The following is a 20,341-nucleotide window of genomic DNA, read 5'->3' as shown; positions in this document are numbered from 1 at the left end:
AACACAAAAATAAATATCAATTGGAAAACAATAGCCTGCTGTTTAAAGTATTTAACGTTTGCCTAATGAGACAATAAACTGTACATATGGTTTATTTGAATAATTGTTTGGGAATAACCACCATTTGATGTTCCGGAGAGCTTGAAACCAATTGTTTATGGGTTTTTTTTTTTTAAATAAATATAAATATGCCAGTTCTGTGCTAAGGTTTAAGCTGACTTATATGTGTACTTTAAATATTTGTTTAACACACTTGCAAATCAATGTAGATTTTAATGTTAAATTGAAATTATTTAACAATGGAGCAGACAGTTATTTTTTTCAAATTGAAATTCCAACTGCGCGCACTTAAACTACGATAACAGCTTATCGATTTTAGATGTAGTCGAGCGAATCGCCATTTGATAACACTGCATTTTCGAAGAATCTTTATTTGGGCTGCCAGATCTACGTAATAGATAAACATAAACCGAAACTTGTTTTATAAATTGCATTGAAGTAAATATTGTGTTTTTTTTTAATTAAGCTGTTATTAAGCTTGATATGTAATTAAATTTGAGGGGATCCACAAGAATATAATTATTAGGGATGCGACAATTTAATCGGTACATCGAACATTAATCGCTATCGGTCAGCCCTGCTGTTTGGGATGCATCCCTGGGACACAGCTGCGATATATATCGTATCGGGTCATATGCATCGTCCGTCGTTGTTTTTGCATCTGAAGAGAGACTTTTTGCCATGTCTTTGGTTCGTGCTAACGGAGCCGTCCTATAGATTGTCCTTAAGTCACTTGTCAGCGCAGACCGAATCCCCAGCCGGGTTCCCATCGATACCCAATATCCCCGATTCCCGATGAACGCCAGCGGTAACGGTGGAGCACCGCCCGTCTCCGGTGGAGTGGGCGGTTTTGGTGGTGCGCTCGGAGCGGTTGCTGGCGCTGGTGGTGCTGGCGTAGGCGGTGGTGGTGGCGGATGCGGAGCTGGAGCTGCTGGCGCAGGTCCGGACGGAGGGCCCGGTGGCGGGGCAGTTGCTGCGGACCAGGCTGGCGAGGCAGCTGGAGGTGCAGCAGGTGGCGATGCAGCCGTCAATCCGCAAGGAAATGACAATGGAAACAGCGATAGCCCAGCGAATGGACCCAACTCTACCGAGGATCAGGACGCCAAGCGTCGCAAGTGTCGCGAAACAGAAGAAGCTCAGGATGGAGCCAGCACGGTGGGTAAACGCCAAAAACAAGCTCCTATTAACCAGTTATGAACCATATGATTGCCCACATCAATGTGTGTTATCAACATTATTGATTTTGTCCACTATTATTGGGGGATAATAGTACTGCATAGTCAAACTAACTAAGAACCTTTATGTTTACTAGATCCTTGGAGAATATGCTCTAATCCTGTTGAAATCTTACCCATCCAGATGATCGATGCAAATAGTGTGCTCAATAAGATCGCTAACCTGTACGCCGAACAGCTGATGTCGGACATAGTGCTCCTGGTGGACGGCAAGGAGTATCCCGCCCACCGCGTCATCCTCTGCGCCAGCAGCGACGTCTTCCAGGTGATGCTAATGAATCCGGAGTGGAACGAGTGCAGCAAGCATGTTATCGAGCTGCACGAGGAGGCCTGCTGCTCGGCGGTGTTTCCGCAGTTCATCAAGTACCTATACGTTGGCCACATCGAGGTCACACTGCAGACGGTGATGCCAATGCTGGCGCTGAGCGACAAGTATAATGTGCGCGACCTGATCGATCTGTGCGTGGGCTACATGAACAAGCACGTGGCCAAGGCGGCCACCAGCGGTTACCTAGTCTCCTGGCTGCAGTATACGCTCTCCTTTACGCCCACCCACAACGATCTCACCGAAACGCTCAAGCGGTTTCTCAAATGGAACCTCGAGATGGTGGCCGAGTCGCGGGACTTTGTGGAAATGGACCCGGCCATACTGATACTGCTGTTGCAGCAGAACGATCTGGTTGTCACCAGCGAGTACAAATTGTTTGCCATCCTGCAGACGTGGCTGCTGCATCGTCGCGAACAGATGGAGGCCACTGGCAGTGGCGGCTTCATGGAGCTAATCGAGCAGACTGTGTCGCACATTCGCTTTGGCATGATGACGCCGCGCCAGCTTTCACACCTGCTAATGGATCCGTTGATCGAGTACCACAAGGAGTTCCTCGTCGAACGCATTGCCATCGGCATGAGCTATCAGTCGGGCCAGGAGGATCGTGTGCGGGAGGTGCGAGCCACCGAATCTGGTGAGCTGCAGTTTACGCCGCGACTCTATTGGAACGACACCTGGAGCGTCGACATCGATGTGCACAACTTTGACGCGATCGAGGACTACAAGAATTATGTGACCTGCTTCTTTTCGCAGCGTCACATTGCCGAGACTGAAGAGGACGGTAAGTAGTGGCCGCCAGCTGGCCTCGATTGATGATCTAGAATATGATAACGATGACTTATTTCACAGATCCCTGCATGACATGGGAAATCGAGTTTTTCCCGCGAGGCGTTAAGTACAACAAGGCCAAAATGGTATGGGGCGAGGACGTACCAGGCTGCTCCTTTAATACAGTGCGTTTACGGGTTACCTGCAAGCATCAAAACATCGGCGAGGAGCGTTTTAAGGTGATTATAGTTCCGCTAGTTCCCCTGTGCATTTGTAGACTTTGGGACATAATCATTCATGCGTTTATGTTTATTTTCAGATCGCCGTGCTGATCGTTGGCGTACAGAACCAGATTATGCACATTCGCACAGTCGTGGAGCGTACGGAGTACTTCTCGGATACGTCGCGCGTTATCAACCTGGACAACCTGTTGCCGTACGAGGAGCTGGAGCACACATCACCGTACTTGAGTCCACATCTGACGGGCACCGCACGAAACACGCTTACCCTGCACGTGGTCATCACGCCAATGGGCTCCCACACCTGCCGTGATGCGCCGCCGTTTCAGTTTTAGAAAAGAAGGGGAAAAAAAGAAGCGATTTTGTGGGCATCTCAACTATAGCACTCCGTACTTCCCGGCGCATCCACAGGCACACGCATCCTCATGCATCCCCACAGCCGCCACCACTGTATTTCAACCTACCATTTAAAATTTGTATGTATGTATAAATCCACTGTGACTGCGAATCCCCCTGGGCTCAATCTTTGCGATCCTATCTGGCGGTCTACTACGGCCCCCAATCGATCACATTTCGATTGCAATATGTTTTGTTATTAGTTTTTTTTTTTTTGTTTTATATTACACTAATTCCTATAAGTTAAGCGCACCGACAGTGAGTGAGTTCTTAGGCAGAGCCATATTCACTGATTGATGTTGGCCATATTGGACCCGAAGTCCATATGGTACTGTATTTACTTTACCATTTCGCAGAAGACTATTGAAAGGAGATTTTCTAATAAACGTTAAACTGTAAAGTAAAAAAAAAAAGAGAAAAAAATCGCCAAAATCGCTACCGACATGGCTGAGAAAGAGAGGGTCGCGTTTGGCTATTTGCCGTCTCGTTTGCAAACTGTAGCGCCAATGCATGAGGCATCAGTTTTAATGTTTTACAGCCGATAGATATGTGTAGCCGCTTGTGTGTGCCCGCTTAGGCTTTTGGATCCCTTTACGAGTGCGTTTGTGGCCCGGGATCAACCTGTCGCGTCTCGGGGGCCTATCTTTATGTGTGTGCTCTCTGCTGTCCATATAGTCTACAGTGCGGAACACCAAATATGGCATAGAGATGATGGACTCTGTATGGAGTCGGTCGCCAAGACAAAACGAATATATGTACATATATATGTATATATACATATAGATATGTGTAAATCGGTTCAGGTAACGATCATCAATCGAATTGATTTAATCTTGGCGTTAATGTAGTTGTTAAATAAAATGTCTCTTCAAAAATCAGCTATGGTCTATTATTGAAGTTTGCGTTTTCATTAGACTGAAACTAAAGACTAGAATTACTGTCATTTAACAATATAATTTAGTGATTTCGGTTTTAATTTAATTATTGCCTAACGTTGACCAGTCATTTTGTAAAATAACGTCTCTGAAAACCTCTAATAAAGGTGTATAAAACTTGAAACTTAATGTTTTTATTACCTCCTGTAGTACAAATATGATGATAGGCTTGCATGAGAATATTAATAAAGTATTTTATTTTACTTTAATCCGACTTATTGTTTTATAATTTCTCCTGGTTTTTCATTGGTTCTAGGGGAGTTCTACTGGATTGCAATGTAAGTTCTTGAAGTATTTTGATTTCTATAACCCATCTATAACTATAACTATCTTACTATCCACTCGAAACTGTTGCTATGCTCCAGGAATCATTGCTTAAGAGACATCCAGTCACCAGGGGGCTGTTTTTGATCTAATGTGATGCCATTTACGATCGGTGGGCTTAGTCTTATCGCCGATCTTTCATCTTGCTTGCTTAAATAACCAAGAACTTTAACACCACGATACATGATACTGACTTGCAAATTGCTTTAAGTTGATGGTGCGGTTGGTTATTCAAGATTTACAGCTCTTGTTTTCGTCTTTATTTTTGGTGGGTTGCGGATATCTCTGTCGGGGTTTACGATTGTGTTACCGTACAGAGCTTTACAGAACGCAATTGCGATCGGACTTTGAAGCACGTACCTCTGCGTTCGGATACCCGGACATACTTTTAAGTCCACAGCCCCACGGAGCTCATCAGTTGGCCGTGAACCGTGCCGCCAGTCGCAACGAATCCTCGCTCCGTCTCCCACATCCAGGACATTATGGATAATCCCGCATATGTAATAGATTGCGAGCGCGAGTTCGGTGAGTGAACGAAGGAAATGATTATGGTTTAAAGTGAGATCTATTAAAATATGGAAATAAAAACGCGAATGATGAAAAGTTGTGATATATAAGATATTATAGTAAAATCTGATCGATATTAGAAATAGCATTAAAATGATCACAACACGGTTTTTGTACTAGTGAAGATAATACAAAATATTTCCCAAGCAAAAAGGACATAGTTAACTTATTTTTGTTTGCTATGCTTTATTATTGCCAAAATGACTTTGTTTTTCTTGGTATACATATATAAGATATATGCGGTATATAAGATATATATGCGGTATATGCCCATCAGTTACAGATTCAATTCTATATCGTATGCATATCGTTTATACGTATTATTATAATTTATTATTGATGAATTCAATTCTCGTGTCTTTGGATGCAGATGCAGTTTTACTATCTCTCCCTTTCACCTTCTTTCTCTCTCTCTCTCTCTCTCTCTCCCTCTCTTTCTCTTGCCCACTTTCCTTAACTATTTCTCCCGCTTTTTCGCTTAGTGTAGTTGGTTTTTGATAGGTTTGCATTTAGTGTGTAAGTATGTGAATAGAACGAGCCAATGTCACGTCACACATCGGTTATATGCCCCATATATGTACATATGTGCATATATGACCACATATTTGTTCTTGAGTTGAGCACGCCAGGTTTTATCTTGAGAAGCAAAGCGCCTATGGTATTACCCAGCTATTTTTAGGCCACTTTATAGTGCGAATCTCTTGTGTGTCATTCACGTGGCTAATTAGGCTTACATTTTACATTCGTTTGCCAGATAATAGAGTTCCGAAACCAATATTTCGTTGAATTTGTTGTACATGCTATTAGAAGTACATAATATAGCCAGCATATACCGATATCTGATCATGACATAGTCCTCTTTGCGTGAGGCGACTTGGATTGTGTGTGATTCATACTGATGCTGAATTATAGTGACATTTATCCGCTTCCCCGTTTGCAAGGGGGATATACTCCTTGGATGGGTTACTGGTAATTGGTAATTGGTATTTTTGTAATTGGTAATTGGTTACTAGTTACTGGTTAATGGTTAACTGGTAAACTCTGGTTACTCTAGGGTTGGCTAATTATTGTAGTTGGTGTAGCGTTCGCTAGCTGCCTGGAAGCAGTGTCCTAGGTGGGGTGAGTTTGCTGCTGAGCTTGGTGAGGTGAGCCGCCTGTGTGATCCGTGATCCGTGATCGCTGATATCGTGTGACTTTCTACTGAAGTGGGTCCCGTATTATGCGTGTGTGTGTCCCTTTCGAGTGAGTGTTTTTTTTGAATTGAGTTTTGAATTGAGTTTAGTTGAGTGAAGTGGTGTGGAGTGTGGTTGGTACATCGATTATCGTTTAGCTACGGTTTCAACTATCCTTTTGCAGTACATAACGTTTATTAACCTCTTCTATTTGTGGCCAGGCCTGGCTACGTATATATATGGACCAATTTCTAGCTCAGTACTGATACAAGTCATGACTTACATGTATCTATAGCAGAAATAAGTTATGCAACCGATCTACTTGCTTTGGCTTTTGTTTACATTATAGAATAAGCGATTAAAACGTTTGTTCCTAAGCTATTACTATAAATCGTTCATTTGGTTCAATCGCAAACGCATTCTACGCATTAACTGAGTTTATATTTGTACCTGTAAATTTCAATATGAAATGTCTAATATATCTCTATCAATTTCGAAAACATATCTACTCGAACTGATTAATTGAAATATCTTTTCCATGCTTATGCCAGTACTGAGCTTAACTGAGTTATTTCTCCATTGATATAGGTATGACAAGGTAATGCCCATATGTTAGTCATTTTTTCATTTCTGTGAGCTAATCTCCAATTCCGATCTTGACTGTAGTGTATATTCCTCTATATGCATTACAAAAAAAAAAAAAACAATGAACCACGACGTTTAAGTTTAAGTTTCCTGATTGGGTCCAGTTCCTTACTTCTCGAAGATCAGCTCGCCGGTGAGGAACGGATTGAGGTAGGTCTGCGCCTCGTAGCCAGAAACGGAGGCAGTCGTGGTCCTTCGTCGCCCGCCGGATTGCGCCCCGTTCCGCCTCTCGCCATGGACATGTCCGTGGGCGTGATGTGAGGGTCGCTTCTCCTCGCTGGGACTGAGGATCAGGGGAATGGGCATCGAGGTGTATAGCTGCAGTTGTGGTGCCTGGACAATGGTTCCTGCCGCCGGATTCAGTGGTGCGTCCATATAACCGTGTGGCAATGTGGCCGCAGTGGCCAAGGACGCATCTCCTCCGGCTGTGGTGCTCGGCGTGGAGCTGGCAATCGAATTGGCAATGGACAGTTTCTTTTGACCACCGGCTCGAGCTCTATGATGTTTGTAGTGACCCCGATGTGTCTTCCGCTTCAGGTGACCCATTCCGGTTACTTCGATCGGCGGCGAGGTGTCCAGGATTAGGGGCATATGAGCCTGCTCTTGATCTGCATCCAAGTTGCCCAGGCCCGACTGATCACCACCCATCGTGTGACTTATGTTTGCCGGTAGCGGGCTATATGGACCTAAAAGCGGCTTCTTGGGCGGCTCCCTGGGATGTGGATGGGGATGCGGATGTGCCTGAATGATTGTGGCCGTGGCAAAGACCTCCTGGAAGCGATTGTTTGCCTCCAGTTGCTGTAGTTGAAGATGTTGGCGCTGCAGCAGTTGCTGGCGTTGCTGCTGCATGTGGCTGAGGATGCGGTACTGCTCGAGGATGTGTTTGTAGAACTGCTCCGCGGTCACTTCCGATGAGTTCAGGAGGCGAATGGCTATTTTTTCGGGTATCACAATTTTATCTGCAAGAATTGAAAGCGAATTTGTATTTATTACTGCGATTTAAAGTTTAAATTCGTTTCAAAAGCAATCATAATGATTCTATTTTGTCTGTTTTTGCAAGTGTTTAACTTAGTTTTAACTTAATAGCTTGAAATGGCGAAACTCCAAAGTTGGCAAAACTTCAAAAGCGAACACTAAGCATATTACCTTACATTCGGTTCTGGCCAAGTGCATTCTCGCTGTCATAAATTGCAATTTTGTTTGCCTTTCTGGCGTATTACTTTCATTGAGCCCCCAGATTCCACACTTAATTGCATCAAATTAGATTTATTGAACTGCAAACTGCAAATGGAAAGTACACCAAGGAAAACTGCACCCTAGCGTGTTTCGGGCGGTGGGTGGTTTCGGGTGGATTTGGGTGGTTTTGGGTGGATTTGGGTGGTTCGGGTGTAGTCGTGTGCATGACACCCCATTGACCTAATTTCGAGTTGATTTACAAAAACAGAACAAAAAGCCAAGAATCAGCGGAAGGATGAAGGCGGAACGAACTCAAGCCGAAGCGAGTGGAACATTGTGGGCGGCTTTTTCACGTCCTTCCTGAGAAAGTGTTGCCAATTGCGATATTTTGCCAAGAAATTTGGGTACATTCTGTTTAAACTTACCTAAAAACTACGTGTGCCATTGTTTATTACAGAATGCTTAGTAATAAATTAAAGAACACTTCAATTAAGACCCTTTTAATGGAATTATTACTGCGAGTCACCACTTTACTATCTTTTCATATAGTTAAAAACGAAAAAATTCTTCAATAGCTGTCACTTCTTTGAATCAGATATGGCAGTACTTAACCATATTTGTTCGACTGTGTGCACATCGTGCACTTTCCGTTAAAAGCACTTTATATTGAGGCTAAAAAAAAAGGGTCAACACTATCCTGCCAGCCATCCAAGCCCATCGGTAATGGCTAACTACTAATGGGTGACCCAGGCCCAACGTCAACCCTAATACCCCATACCCATCACCATGCCCATTCCCATCACAATCGTAATAGCACTAGCTCTTAACTCTGGTAGCCTAGATTCGGGCTTTGTCCCAGATTGACCGCTGGCCGCAAATTACCCGGCGCGTGATTGGTTTCTGGTTTTTTTTTTGGTCACATGGTCACTGGTCATTGGTCATTTGGTGACCGGTTGGCAGTCATCAGTTTATGATGGGAGCAGTTTAACCGATGATGTGGAGTACAGTGATTACACGGTTGATTAACCGCCCGCCTTACCGCAATGCGTGGCCTTGGTGACAAAGGGCCGAATGGTGGGGTCCCAGATGAAGATGTAGTACAGGGATAGCATGATGGCCGCCAGCGAAACGCAAAGTACATAGACGGCGACGGTCAGGATGCGGATGACCTTGCGGTTGCTCTGCTGCGGCTGGTAGCATCGGCTTATTGTCTCCGTGGGCGGCAGTTTCACTTTCTCCTCCAGCGAACTGTGTTTCGAGTTCATTTTTGATTCGATCTATTCGTTTGTTTTTTTGATTGTTTCGATATGGCTCTTCTTGATTTTGCTTGCTTTCCTTTAAAAACTTATTTGAATTCTCTTTTGGTTTTTTTTTGTGTTTTTGGCAGTGTCCCGTTATAGTCTAGTATTTTGTATTTGTTTAATAAATGCAAAGTTCTTTTTGGTTTTTAGCTAGCCACATTCGATTAGTTTTACATGTAAATGATATATATTTGATTTGAATTATTTTATTATTGTTGTTTATGCGTGGCGAGCTTAAAAGTACAAAAAAAGGGCGCGCAAAAACTTGTCTGCCAACCGACGCGTCGAAAGTGTGAAAGCGAAATGAGAGCAGAGAGAGAGATTCTGACAGGAGTTGGTACCGTTTTTCGCCTTCGTTCGCTTTTGCAGTTCCTGCTTCGTGCGAGAGCGTATCGCTCGCTCGCTCACACTCGCTCTTCCATCCTTCGTAGCAACTTCGGCTGCCGTTGGTGGAGCGGGGGGCATTAGCGTTGCATTAGCGATCTTCGCTTTTAATTTCATTCATAAAATCCATCTCTCTCGCTCGCGCTCATTTGCATTTTCGGCTGCCCACGCTCAGTGTTGTTTCTTCTGTTTCTTTTTTTTTTCGTTGTGTGTTCTTTTCATTATTTCGATGGATGGCATTCCTTGAAGGCGAAATAAAAACAAAAACAAACCGCATGTCGGCACGTTGCCGCTCTTTGTGTGTCAAGTGCAGTTTTCACTCCCTCGAAAATCAGCGCTCCCCTTTTTGCGTTCGATTTACATGCGGAAATTAAAATGCGCGCTTGAATTAATTTTCCATTATTCCAATGATTTCAATGCCAATCAAATGTTTGGCCAATTGAGGCGATTTTTCGCATCGATAAAATCAAATGTTGTGCAATTTCTGGTGGGCCGTTTTCCGCCCAGTTGGGCGGTGGGTTATATTTGTGGGTGTGGGCGTGGGCGTGGCGGTGCACTGCTGGCTTTGACAGCAACCTTCGCAGGTGCCGCGAAGGACGTTCAAACTTTCGCTGCACCGCCCGCCATAGCCCACCTTTAACCCGCCGTGCACACCTTCGTTTTCCGTTGCCTTCGGGGGGTTAACAAACTGCAACTGGGTCACTAGGACAAGTCGAGAGAGAAAATGGCAGAGAGCGAACGAACGAGCAAGAGAGTGCAAAGGGAGAGAGCGAAACGAATGCAGCGCTCGGCGAATTGAAATGCAGACGTGCGAGTGAGAGGACCGAACGGTATTGCAATGTTGGCCATTGATTTTGTTGTATAAGTTCCATACACACACACACACAGCCAAAGTGCTGGGAAAGAGATAGCCAGTCACACACCCACAAGCATGTGCAGTTACAGGTGAACTTGCAAAACGCAAACACAGGACTTAAATGCCTAAAAGTATGCTATAGAAATATCAAAATGTGTAGATAGAGGTTATTCAAACCGATAACTTAAAGCCGAAGGTGGTGGCGCGTGTTCGCAATAACAAAGCTCCACTGTACGTGCACTTAAATGCATATTCATCATGTGGGCCAGGATGTAGGACACGCTCACACTCACACGCAAGTTCACATGCATTTGCCGAGCAGCATTGTTGCAAAGTTTCCTTCAAGGAGTTTAATTCGCCAACGTGGCCAGGTAGAGCACTCATCCTGCCTGTTCTGGCCTCGAAAATGTTTTGGGCCCGGCCTATTGCATTTTCCATTTTCCATTTCCCCCCCCCATTTCCCATTTGCCATTACATATTTCCCACCACTTCCGCTTCCCTGCAGCCATTTTGCCCATCGCAAGTTTAAGGATGGTTTATCCATCTGCTTACTTATGTGCAGACAAAGCTGATTAAGCAGCTCGGGCAGCCGGAACGATGGGATAACTTGGGCTGTGGGTCTTGGCAAGCGGGCAAGGGTAAACTTATTCCCCCAAACATGCATGATACAGAGTTGGATACACATAATTAAACTTAAACTTTTGCTGGGCGCAAAGTTTCTGGGCCAAAAAAAGATGGGCGAGAAGGGAAGGGAAGGGCCTATCCACTTAATAAGAACTAATGGCATGACTCGAGTAAATGTCTGTGCAGGAAAGATATTGGTTTTGAATTAATTAGACTAACAAAGTTTGCCATTCAAATCAAATTTAAAAGTTAAAAGCCTGGGACAACATTGCGTATGAGTAACAAAAGCGGGTACCTCAAATATAACTCATACGCCACATATGCCAGAATGTGGCTGCAATGCAAATTATGAATGCAAATTAATCCTTATTGGATCCTTACCAAAAATGAAAGAACGTTTCTCTGAGTTGGGTGCTATTGATGGTGGTGAATGATGGTTAGCCTGGAAGGATGGATAGCCAGGCTGCTCTAGCCGAAGGCAGGTCCCTTCTTCTGGCCCTTGTAAACGGGTGGCATGCGTGAGTCCCAGAAGAAGATGTGGTAGATGGACAGGAAGAAGCCCAGACAGCAGAGACCGCACAGATAGATCACGATCACAAAGTACCGAGCAAATCGCTCGGTGCACGTGGGCTCAGCGAACACAATCTCCTCCAGCTGCGGTGACTTGGGCACATACGATGTGGCACAGGCACTTCTACGCGGCGCACTGCTGCTGGCCAAGCGAACGCTGCTGCTACTACCACTTCCGGTTCCGGTTGAACCCCTGACCGCTTCCTCAAGCACCTCCGCTTCCTCACTCTTCACATTCGATTCGATAAGATTGACAATCTTGGCCAGATTCGCCATGCTGGCCGCATTGCCCAGGCCCACTCTGCTGGATTCCGACGTAGTGGACATTACTGCGGATATACACGTCGTTCTGGTCGTGCCCGTTCAGCTCGCGATGTGCCAGCTACTGATTTAGCAAATGCCACCACGATTAAATCAAAATCACTCGAATGACGCCATATCACCCCCTCCCCCCCCCCTAGGTAGTTGGTGGTTTCAACTCTGCGATTCGGTGGCACGTAGCAAAGCGGATTAGTTTTGTGCCTGGCTGTCAACTTTTGATATCGGCCACGGGGCCAAATTAAGCCACTAAACCCAGCCCACAAACAGTGTTGACTGCTTTTTGCCAAATAAAATCTCTGTCGAAAGCAACCGCAATAGGATTAAAGTGCTTTGTACCAGATGTTAATGCAAAATATATAGGCATTAGGTGCCTAGCGAAAGAATAACTTATACAGGAATGAAAGGTTAAATAAGAAACATGTTACTGTAATGATTAGTGTTGAAGTGTTCATGATTATCATAGTAGAAATGAGTCAATTTTATATAGCATACTTTTTCGCGCCGCTCCTCAAGATTAAACATCAGTGTAGATTTGTGTGTAGTGCAAGCCAAAAGTCAATCTAATTAGGTAGCAGCGATTTAATTGACAAATAGCCAAATAGCTGACAGCACTGTCGCCATACGAATGACCCTAAATTCTGTCCGTTGTCGTGGTCAGTTTGACGTGGCCACTCACCCAATTCCGGTCACTGATGTCGCTGGGAGATGGCTAACTAACTGCCTGACTGCCGAGACGATCCTAGCCAATTGGATGCGTGTGCTTGAACACGGGCAGCGGCGGCATGCGGGAGTCCCAGATGAAGAGGTAGTAGACCGCCAAAGTGAGGCCCATGCCACTCACGCCGCCCATGTAGAGCATCAAGGTGAGCAGGCGGAAGGTTTTCGACTCAAAGAAGTCATTCGATTTGGGCATCGGTATCTCCTCATCCTTGGCCTCCTTGACCACATCGGCCAGGTTGGCCATCAGTGCTGATTGTCCGCTCATTTCGCTGTCGCCCACTTCTTTTTCCTCTAGATATATAAACAACAACAAAAAAAAAAGGTGGCCAATTGCAAGCGTAACCGCCTCTTCGAACGAACTGAACACAATTGAGCAATTGCTCCGACTGTCCGTGGATCTGGTTATTGGTTCTGTTTCTTCTGTTTGCCGTTCGTGCTTCCTCGATTCTCGCATTCCGCTCGACGGTTTTTTGCGGTTTCTTTGGGTTTTGGGTTTTGGGTGTGGGCACCTGGCACCTGGCACCTAACTTGGGCCAGGGTGGTGGTGGATTCATCGTCTTGGCGGCCACGCTAATAAGATTCGCCAGTTGCACTTTGAGTATCCCAACCCATTCCAACCGGATCCGCATCACGTGCTGCGTTCTTGACGACCACTCGACCCGGTTAGTCGTCACTCCTCCAATCCTGATTCCCTATCCACATACACTTTGCTTTATTCTTTATTCTTTAGCCACCAATTCTTGCCGTTCCATATGTAGTCCATATGCAGATTCTATATTCATGTTTGGCCCGGGAATTGAAAGTGACGTTGGTGGATGGATGGGCAGTGTGCTCAAAAAGGCATAACCGAATTAAAAAGCTTCTGGAACTTGTTAGTTCATTCACATGGATGGTATCGATTTGTGTGCCTTCTATACATTTTAAATCCATTCAAGTTATTTGATTAATGATTTATATATAGCCATTTTATACTGCTCATATTGTTACTATTCTTAATTGATTTTCACTTTTTTCTGATTCAAAAATGGAATTTTCTTACACACTTAAAAAATAGAATAAACTACTTTTTCTGTTTTGAATAAATTTCCCTCTTTTGTAACTAGTAAATCTTTGCATATTTGTATTCAAGGGCATCTCCCAGTCGAGACTTTCACTTGGGCCCACTTTGCCCACCTTTGCTAGCATTCCCAAATCCAATTAGCAGCAGTCCAACCCACTTCGCCTGCAATTGTGAAGGTACTGGTACTTACCGTCCGGCTGGGTCAAGTGGTCAAATGGTCAAATGGTCACTGGTACTCGTGCACCTTCTGCACTGGATGGCCGCCAATGGAGACGGGGAACTTGAGGTGGATGTCCGGCATGCTGGAGTCGAAGAATATGAGATAGTAGAGTGCCAGCACCATGCCCAGGCCACTGATCCCGCCCAGATACAGAATGATTGAGATTATGCGAAAGGTCTTCGATTCGAAGAAGGCTGGCGGTGGCTGCTCCTTGGGCAGACGCACGTCGTCGTTCTCCTCCAGCTTCTCAGCCAAATCCAAAGTGGATGAGGCCATGATTGAACGCCAACTAAACTTGGATTCCTGGCCAAGCGAAATGCTGGGGAAAAACTTGAATTATTCCATAAACTCTAGGGTTTCGCTTTGAGTGACAATGATTGACTGATCCTTTTGGATGCGTAAACTGAAAGAAATTAAATGCATCTAATAATAAATAATGAAAATAAATTAATAATAACATGAAATTTTGAATATTTATATACAAAATTTTATATACAATATTTATATACAATTTCTTAATAAAAGAGTTATGCTTTTAATTAATGGCTTGTATCGCCCACATTTTCGCACCGTGTAGCAACCATTGCCGGGGGTCGCGAGGAGAACCTGTCGGAGAAGCCCCGGCCGCACACTTTCGAGGAGGCCATCACGCTGACGGGAGTGGGCCGCTTCCACTACAAGTTGCTGCTCATCTGCGGCCTCTGCTTCATGGGCGTCATGGTGGAGATCATGGGCGTTAGCCTGATCATGAACCAGATGAAGTGCGACCTCCAGCCGACGCTGGAGCAGCAGGGCATCCTCGCATCCGCCGGTTTCCTCGGTGTCGTCTTGAGTTCCCATGCCATGGGCTTTCTGGCGGACACTTGGGGTCGGGCGACCACCTTGCGCTACGCCCTGTGCCTCAGTTCGTTGTGCTCCATTGTGTCCGCCTTCTCGGTGAACATCTGGATGCTGATCGTGTTCCGCTTCCTAACGGGCTTCTTCATCTCCGGCGGACAGGCGTGCGTGTTCAGTTTGTGCGGCGAGTTCCATGGCTCCGGATCGAGGATCAGGCATGTGACCCTGCTGTCCGGATTCCTGTGCACGGCCATGATGTTTGCGCCAGGTGAGTTCAAGAATGTGAAATAAGTCTATGATGGATTTGCATCTTATGTTGTCGCAGCTATGGCAATTGGTATTTTACCACTGCGGATCGAGACGATTGTGTTTGGAATGCGCTTCTCGTCCTGGCGCGTTTTGCTCCTGGCCAACGTGTCCGTTTCGCTGCTGGCTCTGGCGGGGATCACCGCTCTGCCCGAGACACCCAAATACTTGCTGGTCCAGGGACGTGGCGATGAGTCGCTGGAAATTCTGCGCAACATTTTTGCCCAGAACTCTGGCCAAGATCCCGCGGAGTATCCGGTTAAGGAGGTGGCCCTGGAGAGCGGTGGCGCCAGCTTGTCCGATGTCCATGGTTTCGTGGACGCAGTGCGTCTCGTTTGGCACCAGACAGTGCCGCTCTTCCATCGCACCCGACTGTGGCACACCCTGAACATTTGCTGCACCCAGTTCCTCATCTATTTCCTCGCCCAGGGCATCTTCATGTGGTTCCCCACCATCCTGGATGAGTTGGGCACACGCAATGGCGATGATACGCTGCTCTGCAATGTCCTGCAGGATTTGAATATTGCTACTGCGTCGCAGGAGGAGAACGTGTCCAGCTGCTCCGTGGCCGTGGACACCTCCACTTACCAGGTGATGATCATCATCGGCGGCTGCTTCGTGTTGATCTACCTGATCTTTGCCTATATCATCGACTATATGGGCAAAAAGAATCTGCTGAGTGAGTAAACAATAAGTAAAGTAAGTCGACGATCCTAACATTATCCTTTCCAGTGGCCTGGATGGTCCTGACCATGATCTCTTTGGTGGCACTGCACTATGTGGAGCAGTTCGCCCTGGTGGTGATCGCCCTGACCGTTGTGATGGCCATTGGCAATTGCGGCGGCCTGGTCAGCACCATAGCCATGGAATTCTATCCCACGCACATCAATGCCATGGGCATGTGCTTCATCATGATGGTGGGTCGTTTGGGCGCCGTGGTGGGCAGCAATATCCTTGGCCGCATGCTCTTCGCCAGCTGCAATCCGATCTTCTGGGCCATGTTGGCCCTGGTGGTGCTCCTCTGCGCCTTGGGCTTCCTCCTGCCGGAGAAGACACGTGCGCAGCGGACGAAGCCTTCTGGCACAGCAAAGGCTATCGTGGCTGCCACCACTAGCCCCATTTTCGCCATTAACTCCAAGTAGGATTAGGTAACGCTAAGTAGAGAAAATCCACACAACAACCCATCGATTTAACAACTTCATTCAAATGCCTTTTTTTCGATTTCCTAAATACTGTATATATTAAAAACACTTTTTAAAGTTTTTTTTTCAATATAATTAATTATGTACTTAAAAAAATTATTATTAAATATGTACTTAAACAAATAATATTAAATATGTACTTAAACAAATCTTATTAAATATGTACTTAAACAAATATTATTAAGTATGTACTTAAACAAATATTATTAAATATGTACTTAAACAAATCTTATTAAATATGTACTTAAACAAATATTATTAAATATGTACTACAAAATTATTATTAAATATGTACTTAAACAAATATTATTAAATATGTACTTAAACATTATCATAGTCTACGGTAGGGTAAACGTAAGTTTAATAAAATTACCGACTTCTGAAAGTCAAAGTCAAAAAAGAGAGAAAAAACACACTTTAATGTTAAGTTAATATCTTTATAATGCTTGGGAGTGGCGATGGCAAAGGAGAACTGCACCAAGTTGCACGCAAATGGCTAAGGAATCAGGAGCGGGAACAAGAGCAGCCGGCTTGGAAATGGGAAATGGATTAGGTAAATGTTTGTGCCCATTCCGCCGCCAGTGGCGATGGATGTTGTCACCGAGGCAACAGGCACAAGTAGAAGTAGCTGCATTAACATTCCAGGCATTCGTCGCTGGGCGCAGGGGACGCTGGTCAAGGGGGGATTGGGGAAGACTAAACGCATTCCGAGTGCCGTCGCATCACCAACTTCAACTTCAACTTCAACTTCAACTGCTACTCAAGGTGGCGGGTATTTCTAAGGCGTGTGGGGCATATTTGCCACTCTCCTATTGAGTTATACTATTAGTAAGTAGTAGTAATCAATTATTTATTTACATAACTAGAAAGCATTGGTATTGTTCATTGTCCGTACACTTGTCCGCTCAAGAGAGAACTCAATGATTTGGACTTAATTCACTTGTTTTTGAATCTTAATGTTAAAGTTGCTCGGCATATTTGTAGCTCTTCTTTTACAGGGTAGAGCATAATCGAGTTACTCAAACGAGTTCTGGCCAACTTGTCGGCCAGTGTTGTTGTGGGCCTTTTTTTTTTTTTTTATTTTGTTTGTATTTATTCAGCAAAACGGTATTTGCTCCGCCGGCTGGTCACAGTCTGCGCCTGCGTCTGTGTCTGCGTCTGTGGCGGCACCTCCAACCCGCCGATCAGGTAGGAAATGGGCAACCAAGCAAGTGAACAGGTAAGCAGCCAAATAGCCAAATAGCCAAAGAGCCAAGCTAGCTGGCCAAGCAACAAACCGTTGCCAATCATAACACACACGTTGCCACACAGTGAAGCCAACCGACGCCGCGACTATGAGACAGTGTCATTGCGGATTCCTAACGCCGATTCCAACTGCAAGTCCAATTCCGATCACCTCCGCCACAATCCCTGAGCTCATGAAACGATCGCCCGATCGCCGGATCGCCGGATTGCCGGCCATTGATTGCCTAACTGCGCATTTCTCGACTTATATGGCATTGGCCAGATAACCACCTAACAACTGCCAGTCCCCAGTCTCTCCTGAAGATACTCAGTCTCCAATGTCCAGTCTTCAGTTCTTCACTTCACCCAGTCTACGTTTCGGTACTCCATCGGTGTCCATCGTCTGAGTGTCAGTTTCGTCTTCGTTCTGGTCCCAATGCCAGTTCCATTAGCCAATGCCATTGCCATTGCCATTGCCATTGCCATCTTAACATCGCCGAAGAGCCATCTGTGGGGGCTAGCTGGGAATCCAGTCCGCAGTTTACTGTCCAGCCAACCCACAACATCTTGGCCATCGCCCAATTCTGGAGGTGGCTCGAGGTCACCATCGCAGAAACCCCGATTTTCAATCTGACAAATTCAACAATGTAATCGGCATAAGCTATCGTTATCCACAGATGTATCTGGGTCACCTTTGTGCAGTTACAGATACAGATAGAGAAACATAAATGTGTGCGAATATTCTTTGGGATAAGAAATAACTAAGTTGGATGCAATTATCTTTATTTATTTTAGAAGATTCGGGGTCACCATTTAACAGCGTCAGGTGACAAATGAGCAGAAGTTGCAGAATATTCGTTGAGGGGCGACCATCCATTGTGATGGGGCCCATCGACCGGCCCACTTACCCATAATGCTGACAAGTTAGCATCGACATTAACTCAGTGGCGGTATCGCCTCCTCCTCCCCCTGCTCCTCCTCCTCCTCCTCCTCTTCCGCCGGTCACAAATGCGATGCTAATTGCAACAACACCTGCGTTGATGGTTCGTAATGGCGATGACAATGGAGGAGTCTGTCCGCGGCGACAGCTTCATTTGCTTGTGGGTCACGATGCTCGGTTTCTTTGTGGCTGGTGTCGAATGACTTGGGACATCATTGGAGCCACAAGTCCATACCGACCAGGTGGGCTCACGGAGGGTATTAACATCGCGCACGCCCCAAATGGAGCAGCATCTGCCGGCGTGTGACAAAAATAGTTAAATAGCCGACTTAGCCAAATTGGCACTTGGCACTTGGCGATCAAGGAGGCAGTGTACAGTAAGAGAGATGCACTCAAAGAAATATTACAGATTAAATCAATACAAATAGAATGGATTTAATGGGTCCTAATTGGTGTATGAAAAGCTCCTTTTACCAGAATTAGTTTATAAGTTACTATTATAAGTTACAATTTATTTGTAAGTTACTATTTATTGTATATTCTTGAGAGCCAATACTTTTCTCTGAGTGCAGCTGAAGACGGCAGCAATAGGAACAGCAGTCGGAGCAGAGATGGATTTAGAGACAGCTTTAGAAGTGCGTTGAGGAATTACAATGATGACAGAAAGGAGAGGAGCAGGAATAGCGGAGTCTGGTGGCAAAGGGGGAGGGGAAGCGGTGGTGGTGGAACAGCGGGCGGACAAAGTGTGCCGATGGATGTCTTAGAAACGGGCGATGGCGAATAGCCAACACGCCAAGTGGGAAAAAAGAACGAGCAACTGAGACGGCGACAGACGCCAAATTCAAAAGTGGACTGCGCATGCGTGGAATGGGAATGAGAACGAGAACGCAATTGCGAACGGAGCATCAGAGAATCAGAGAATCAGAGAACTGGAGAATTGGAGATTCGCACTTGAGGAGTTGGGACAGAAACAACTTTGTTGCCCTGACTCCCATGTTGAGCTAATGAAGCGGGCCAGGAGGTGGTTTTGCTGGAACGACCAGGTGGACGCCCGCCAAGTCAAACGTTATTTAATCACAATTGCAATGGCCTCACTGGAAGCAATAACAACAACAACAACAAGAGCTCCAGTCTGGCCTGGGAGAAGTAGCTACGACAGGTGCTGCTGCCGCCGCAGTGGTACTGGAATCCAAAGGAATGCATCACGGCAGAACAACAAAAACACAAGTCCAGGAGATCGCAGCTACCTTTGCGAACCGGAATGTACTTATCATTATTACTTATCAAATTAATTTGTAACTCTCTACAACTGATGAGTTGATTACTTACAACAGTTTTGAAAATGTTAATGATTTAAATAAAATTGGGAAATAAATAGGGTCAGTGAACAAATTATTTCAATCAAAAGTCGCAAAAGTTCAAATATAAAATGGTAACAAAATGCAAAAGCTAGTTCGTTTTAAGGAACATCAAATAAAGGACGCATTCTTCTGGGCCCAGGGATTCTTCCACTTTCTTCCGCCAAACACATCATGCTCTCAGGTGCGCGAAAGAAGAGGGTACTACTACACAAAAAAAAAACCCGATGTGGCAGCCGAGACTCTGGAAGAGGCAGTCGCAGTGGCGTGTGGAGTATGCAGGCGCGACGGCCAATCAATTCTCAGAAATGAAAACGCCGTCTTCGGTGGGTATTACCGTTGCTGTTGTTCTGCTTCTGCCGCTGGCTCTTCTCATTCTACTGGCTCGGCTCTTCACATTTCTCCGCCTTGTTGTTGGCACAATTGTGCGATGCAACACACAGCAACAGCCACATAAACAGAAAAGAATGCGAAGAAATGCAAAATGCAAACACCACGAACCACAACACAACCACTTTCCAAATGCATTCATGATGTTTACCGTTTAAATGCGCCCAGTCTACAAAGAGAGTT

General features: G+C 45.4%; 6 protein-coding genes across 6 annotated transcripts; 2 read left to right on the top strand and 4 right to left on the bottom strand.

Annotated features, from left to right (window-relative positions):
• Positions 1-672: 672 nt before the first annotated feature.
• LOC6525550 (BTB/POZ domain-containing protein 17) lies at positions 673-4,085 on the top strand. The gene is made up of 4 exons (XM_002101349.4): positions 673-1,215; positions 1,420-2,404; positions 2,473-2,630; positions 2,711-4,085. The coding sequence occupies exons 1-4, from the start codon at positions 856-858 to the stop codon at positions 2,963-2,965; spliced, it is 1,758 nt and encodes a 585-aa protein (XP_002101385.1). The 5' UTR covers positions 673-855; the 3' UTR covers positions 2,966-4,085.
• Positions 4,086-4,608: 523 nt separating this feature from the next.
• LOC6525545 (synaptic vesicle 2-related protein) lies at positions 4,609-16,300 on the top strand. Its single transcript, XM_002101344.4, has 4 exons — positions 4,609-4,810; positions 14,479-15,006; positions 15,064-15,723; positions 15,777-16,300. Exons 1-4 carry the CDS (start codon positions 4,768-4,770, stop codon positions 16,184-16,186), a joined length of 1,641 nt encoding a protein of 546 aa, XP_002101380.2. The 5' UTR covers positions 4,609-4,767; the 3' UTR covers positions 16,187-16,300.
• On the bottom strand, positions 5,019-9,132 carry LOC6525549. The gene is made up of 2 exons (XM_002101348.3): positions 8,885-9,132; positions 5,019-7,628 (listed from the first exon to the last, which is right to left on the bottom strand). The coding sequence occupies exons 1-2, from the start codon at positions 9,108-9,110 to the stop codon at positions 6,778-6,780; spliced, it is 1,077 nt and encodes a 358-aa protein (XP_002101384.1). The 5' UTR covers positions 9,111-9,132; the 3' UTR covers positions 5,019-6,777.
• Positions 7,464-12,014, bottom strand: LOC6525548. The gene is made up of 2 exons (XM_002101347.4): positions 11,392-12,014; positions 7,464-7,628 (listed from the first exon to the last, which is right to left on the bottom strand). Exon 1 carries the CDS (start codon positions 11,905-11,907, stop codon positions 11,479-11,481), a length of 429 nt encoding a protein of 142 aa, XP_002101383.1. The 5' UTR covers positions 11,908-12,014; the 3' UTR covers positions 7,464-7,628; positions 11,392-11,478.
• LOC6525546 lies at positions 7,464-14,207 on the bottom strand. The gene is made up of 2 exons (XM_002101345.4): positions 13,872-14,207; positions 7,464-7,628 (listed from the first exon to the last, which is right to left on the bottom strand). Exon 1 carries the CDS (start codon positions 14,175-14,177, stop codon positions 13,908-13,910), a length of 270 nt encoding a protein of 89 aa, XP_002101381.1. The 5' UTR covers positions 14,178-14,207; the 3' UTR covers positions 7,464-7,628; positions 13,872-13,907.
• On the bottom strand, positions 12,578-13,019 carry LOC6525547. Its single transcript, XM_002101346.4, has one exon. The coding sequence runs from the start codon at positions 12,884-12,886 to the stop codon at positions 12,641-12,643; it is 246 nt and encodes an 81-aa protein (XP_002101382.3). The 5' UTR covers positions 12,887-13,019; the 3' UTR covers positions 12,578-12,640.
• Positions 16,301-20,341: the final 4,041 nt, after the last annotated feature.

The sequence above is a fragment of the Drosophila yakuba genome, chromosome X, assembly GCF_016746365.2.
Source record: "Drosophila yakuba strain Tai18E2 chromosome X, Prin_Dyak_Tai18E2_2.1, whole genome shotgun sequence".
Lineage (NCBI taxonomy): Eukaryota > Metazoa > Arthropoda > Insecta > Diptera > Drosophilidae > Drosophila > Drosophila yakuba.
The sequence above is the reverse complement of the archived record's forward strand: the minus strand, read 5'-3'. Positions and strand labels throughout refer to the sequence as shown.